Genomic DNA, 6,069 nt, shown 5'->3' on the forward strand with positions numbered 1-6,069 from the left:
CTGAAGAAATTCTCTCTACTCTCCTATTTAAAAGATGGTAGGAGCCAAGGGTTTGTACCTAAACCTACTCCAGTGTGAAACAGATACTGAAGTGATATTTGGGTTAAATTTAATTATTCTTTAGTCTCAATTCCAACACATTTCATTTTAAGAACTTGTGTATATTGTATACTGTATGTATGTTGTGTATACAGTATACAATATACTGTATACTGTATATAGTATATAGTATACTGTATACACTACAGTATGCAGTATACAGTATACAGTATAAAGTATACAGTATATGCAGTAAACAGTATACATTATACAGTATACAGTATACAGTATATTGTATACTGTAAACTGTATACAGTAGCAATGCAATGAATTCTCTGAACCTTGAGTTAGCAATAAAAGATAAGCAATACAACTCCTATTCCTGATAATAGCAGTGAATCTTCTGAGCCCAGACTCTTATATCAACAAAAAATATCTGAAATTCTCGATTAGCGAAGCTTCTGAGGATTAGCATTGAATTCCTTGAACCGTGAACCAACTATTTCAAGATTTTCAAAACCTTGGTTCAACGAGGAATTCTCCAAGCTCAGTCAAGAGAAGGATGAATTAAAGTTCGCTGAGTGTTTGAGAAGATAGTGGTTAAACCCTGGATAGAGAAGAAGCTGGACCAGTCCTTAATCCTACCCGGAGACATATCTCCGGGATACAGCAGAACCTGAAACCCGGGGTATACTTCCTCATCTTCGGGTTTCATCTCACGTGGAGTTCTTCTACGGAGGGGACGTTTTCGAGCCGGTTTCTCTACGTAATATTGATGGTAGAGCAATGAGAATACACCGACACTAACTCTATTGATTTTGGTTCCAGGTTGGTTCAGCATGGAGCTCAGAGAGAGAGAGAGAGAGAAAGCCAGGGAACCCGTCCCGACCCGACCCGTCCTGATCAGTCATACCATCACTACCGGCCAGCCTCAGCAGCCTCTCTTCATCATCTCATCCTCTCTGGTGAGGCCGACAGTCGCGTGGCACCCCTGGGTCCGCTTACATCCTCAACCCGGAGCTGAACTCTCGAGGACAGGTTCTCTCTTCATCCTCATCCTCAACCCACGCCAATAAAAGTCTGGGTAGTGTGTACTTCAAGCCAGTCTGGATAAAGCAGCAGGTGAAAACTTTTAACAAATCTTCAACAAATATTCAATCCTAATCCTAAGTAGATTTTCCTGAACGTTTTATATACTCACACAAGCTTTCCTTACACATATTCTTTGCAGGTTCACAACTTGAGAAAATATTCTGATAGTTGGAACCGTGGACACGGATACTCTAGAGAACTCCGGGTATCCTGAAAAATACAGTAAACCTGTCAATACAATCTATACTTTACTTCCTGCTCCGTGTATAGAATTACACAGCTGAGAATAGGACGGATTATCTACTGGATAAATTATATGAAAACCTACAGCTGGACTTTCTAACATGCCTTCTAACTCTGTTACAAGATTCACCAAAACTGCCTTCAACCGCCTTTAACACTGAAAATATATTCGTTCCAGGTCGGAAGCTATATCCGTGTATCCGGATATCTTCTGTTCTTTTCATATCCCGGAAAACCTGAACCCTCCCAGAGAATCTTGGATTCCAAGAACCGGTATAAAGCCAAACCAAGCGACTTGGTTTTGTTTATATCCCCCTGGGCCCACACTATACCAATAGATAGACCTTCAAGTCTTATGCTTTCTCAAACTCAGGAAACCCTATTCAGCTCCAGACTAGGACAATCCTCTCTAAATATTAGATTAGCTAAGATCGTAGTCTTCACCCCAATAAGTTCCCCCATCTGCATCCTGGATAAATAGATACCTGGAGAACCTTAACATAACCATCAAGAGAAACCAAATCTTTTCTTCTTCTCCAGGTACAATTAGGTACTGGAGTAAATCAAATTTTCCACTGTGGGTTGTAAACCCCAAGTATCCGTATACTCCTGTCAGCACAAACATCCAGAATATCCAGAATTAAGAGTCAGCATATCTTCATTTTCACTTCTCATCATATTTTATCCTCGCGGATGTATGTATTGTATGTATAACTAATATATGCTCCTGATCTTAATCAACTGTATCTTAGGGATAAAGATACTTACTTTAGAAGAAATATCTAATACCAGGAAAATGTTCACATAATCTCAAGAATATCAAGAATCTTCTGAACCTTATCCAGCAGAACATTTTTTATCACAAATGAATCTTCAAAGTTTCTCTGGACAGACGGGAGGAAAGGATATCTCTGCTCTACTTAATAAACCGGATTCAGCTTGTTTCCCTCACAAGATCAGAAAAACCCTCAGCTGTTTCAACTCAAACCCTATCAAAAATGTCCTTCAGAGTATCTCCGACTGTCTACTTGAAACACAACCTTGTTTTATAAAATTCTCTGATGTCTTCCAATATCGGAGTGCTGAACCCTGCTGTAGACAGCTCCATGATGTACTTCGCTATCAATGTCAACTTCCTTTGGCTATACTCGGCTGTTGGTTTATCAATGAATTCTGTTCCATGCTGTCATGCTTTGCTTCATCGCTTACAATCCTCCGATGTTTCCTTCAAGTTCCTTTGAAAAACCTCAGACCAACAGCGGAGTACCCCGTACTCGGGTTCTCTCTTCTTATGTACCCCGCTGTCAGATCAATATCTCCAACAATGTGCCCCGCTGTCGGTTCTTTACTCTACCAATATGCCGATGTCGATATCGCTGTCGGTTCATCTCTACACCGATGTACAGATTTTATCTCACTGTCAAGATCTTCTCTCCACCGATGTACAGATTTTATCTCACTGTCAAGATCTTCTCTCCACCGATGTACAGATTTTATCTCACTGTCAAGATCTTCTCTACACCGATGTACCCAAGTCTCGGTTCTTCTCATCCTCGATGTACCCCTCTGTCGGTGTACACCACAGGCCATTATGAGTTATTCCATAAGGCACGCGGTGAATGCCAACAGCGAGGTTACTCACTCTTCAAAAACTGGTTTGTTTTGTTTGTTTTTCTTTTTGAGCAGATTTTATTATTGTAACCGTTCTCGGCATGGCATTCCGATTGTGGCCTTCCCTATTGTACCCTTAACCCTACACAAAAACAAACGTGAGCATGCCGAAAGCTTAAAAATCGTGCATTTTTATGTAAAAATATTTTCCGATATTTCTGGTCCAGATTATTTATCAGTTTCTTCAGCTTTGTAAATATCTTTAAAATATTCAATTTTAAATTCCGATATATGATGTTAAAGATTGGAAATTTTATCTATAGAAGGACCGAACTTGTCTAGTTTATCTATGGTAGGACCGGACATGTCTTGGTCCAAACAAACCTGTATTTGCTCAGAATTCATCTCTTTGCATCTCCAAGACCACATCTTCTCTCATGGTTTATCCATACTATAAGCTCCAGGGGGAGTAGGGTTTAATTATTTATAGAGGTTACAGAACAACTATATTGAATTACTGGGAACAGGTTAGGAAACTTCTCCTTGGTTATCATTATACTTTACAGATTTTTACTTCTCTAGGATATCCGTCCTTGTTTATCATTATACTTAACAGATTCTTACTTCTCTGGGATATCCGTCATTGTTTATCATTATACTTTACAGATTTTACTTCTCTAGGATATCCGTCCTTGTTTATCATTATACTTTACAGATTTTACTTCTCTAGGATATCCGTTTATCATTATACTTTACAGATTTTTACTTCTCTAGGATATCCGTCCTTGTTTATCATTATACTTAACAGATTCTTACTTCTCTGGGATATCCGTCATTGTTTATCATTATACTTTACAGATTTTACTTCTCTAGGATATCCGTCCTTGTTTATCATTATACTTTACAGATTTTACTTCTCTAGGATATCCGTCCTTGTTTATCATTATACTTTACAGATTTTACTTCTCTAGGATACCCGTCCTTGTTTATCATCATACTTTACAGATTTTACTTCTCTAGGATATCCGTCCTTGTTTATTATTATACTTTACACATTCTTACTTCTCTAGGATATCCGTCCTTGTTTATCATTATACTTTACAGATTTTTACTTCTCTAGGATATCCGTCCTTGTTTATCATTATACTTTACAGATTTTTACTTCTCTAGGATATCCGTCCTTGTTTATCATTATACTTTACACATTCTTACTTCTATATGGGATATCCGTCCTTGTTTATTATTATACTTTACACATTCTTACTTCTCTAGGATATCCGTCCTTGTTTATTATTATACTTTACACATTCTTACTTCTCTAGGATATCCGTCCTTGGTTATCATTATACTTTACACATTCTTACTTCTCTCTAGGATATCCGTCATGTACACATTCTTACTTTTCTAAGATATCTGTCCTTTCAATTTCCTAGATCCAACTTTAAGACTGGAGCTAACTTTTGCGTATAGCAAGTTTAAAATTCCAAGAAAATTCTATCTCATCTGTTAACCCTGGAGTCAAAGGAAAGAGGGTTTGGCAGGGGAGGGGGTGGGGAAGCTGTGACCTAAAAAAGGGAAAGAGGAAAAAATCCTGTTCAAATAAAAAATTTATAAGACTTCTTTATAATCTAAGTTTGCTCCTATTGTACAATTTTATACTAGAGACATTGGACTCACTGGTTCTGCACGATCAAGGAAATCTTGCATCCGGAACTTTAGTAAGGATAAGAGCTGCTCCGTACTGCTTTCAAACACAGGATTGTCTTGCTTCGGAGATGAACTCTCTTCCTCCTGGAGCAAGATTATTCTTTATCTTGGCAGAGTGAAGATTGTGTCTGAATAGAGATGCATTGAGGTAGAAGTAATAAGAATACACAAGATTAACACGTGTAATTATTTCCTGTTAATACACGAGATTAACACGTGTAATTATTTCCTGTTAATACACGAGATTAACACGTATAATTATTTCCTGTTAATCCTTCCTTCAATCCTTCAATATAAAACTGTTGAGAGACCAATTATTGGTCACATTCACAGCACGTCAAAAACACTGATAGATTTTATTTACTCTATCTAATCCCCACAGCTATGACTCCCCCCCCCCTCCATCTTCATTTTCTTATATTCTCATATTACATATGAGTTAAAAAACCTCCAGTTTTTATCTGTTCTGCTCTCTTGTTGATTTATTAGTTGTTAAATATTTTATTGATTTGTTGAAAATAAAAAATGTTAACTTTTATTATTTATTAAATCGAATGAATGCGATCTTTGAAAGATTAAAAAAGGTTTAAAAGAAAGAAGATTTGCCATTGAGAAATTAAGTTGTTCTGTTATTTCCCATGAAATGTTTTACTAAAAATAATTTTATATTTTTTATATTTTCAACCTGATGGTGTAATCTGATGTTTTAATCTAAGATTATTTTATATCACAGAATTAATAGCTTTAAATATCTAAAGGTCTACATCATACAGAATATCTTAGTCTGTGGCAAAAACACAACTTCTTTGCTCAACTTTTTTTCCTTAACAATTAACCCTGTTTAACATTAAACGATTAAGCTGGGTTAGATGGATTAACGATCGTTTGTCGCACTGATTAGATAGTTCTAGTTTCATGCTTTGATGAGGGATTAACGATCTCTAACTGGAGGGATTATCGAAATCTTATTTAGGATTTAGGATTAACGAGTTCTCGTTAGAGGGATTATTAGTTTTTGAGAGCAAAAAACTAAAACCGTTAATAAACATCTTGACTGAAATAAGATAAAAATGAAAAGGTATATGATTTAGTATCCAAATTGGCAAACTGTCTAGATTTCATTAATTTTAAGCTTTTTTATAAAAATAAGTTCATTTTAAAGATTGTAAATTACATTTATCGAATTCTCTTGGAGATCTTCAAAACTTTTAAGATTGCATAGGTACGTAGAAAGTTTTTCTGACACAAGAGATATGGGAAAAAATAAAACTTAAAATAAAAGAAAAATTATGGAAAAGTTGAGATCAAGAGAACAGAAAAAAATGTAAAATATTAATTTTATCGAAACTCTATAATTTATGTGCTAAATTTGCATAG

At 36.1% G+C, this 6,069-nt stretch overlaps 1 protein-coding gene across 1 annotated transcript; it reads left to right on the plus strand.

Moving 5' to 3' along the window:
* The first annotated feature begins 1,035 nt into the window (after positions 1 to 1,035).
* On the plus strand, positions 1,036 to 3,715 carry LOC111697396 (uncharacterized). The gene is made up of 2 exons (XM_023467407.1): positions 1,036 to 1,161; positions 1,271 to 3,715. Exon 2 carries the CDS (start codon positions 2,240 to 2,242, stop codon positions 3,239 to 3,241), a length of 1,002 nt encoding a protein of 333 aa, XP_023323175.1. The 5' UTR covers positions 1,036 to 1,161; positions 1,271 to 2,239; the 3' UTR covers positions 3,242 to 3,715.
* Positions 3,716 to 6,069: the final 2,354 nt, after the last annotated feature.

This window comes from Eurytemora carolleeae, unplaced genomic scaffold, assembly GCF_000591075.1.
Source record: "Eurytemora carolleeae unplaced genomic scaffold, Eaff_2.0 scaffold290, whole genome shotgun sequence".
Classification (NCBI taxonomy): Eukaryota; Metazoa; Arthropoda; class Copepoda; order Calanoida; family Temoridae; genus Eurytemora; species Eurytemora carolleeae.

Excerpts from the sequence above, each read along its gene's own strand:
- LOC111697396 (XM_023467407.1), top strand. The coding sequence starts at position 2,240 with ATGAATCTTCAAAGTTTCTCTGGACAGACGGGAGGAAAGGATATCTCT.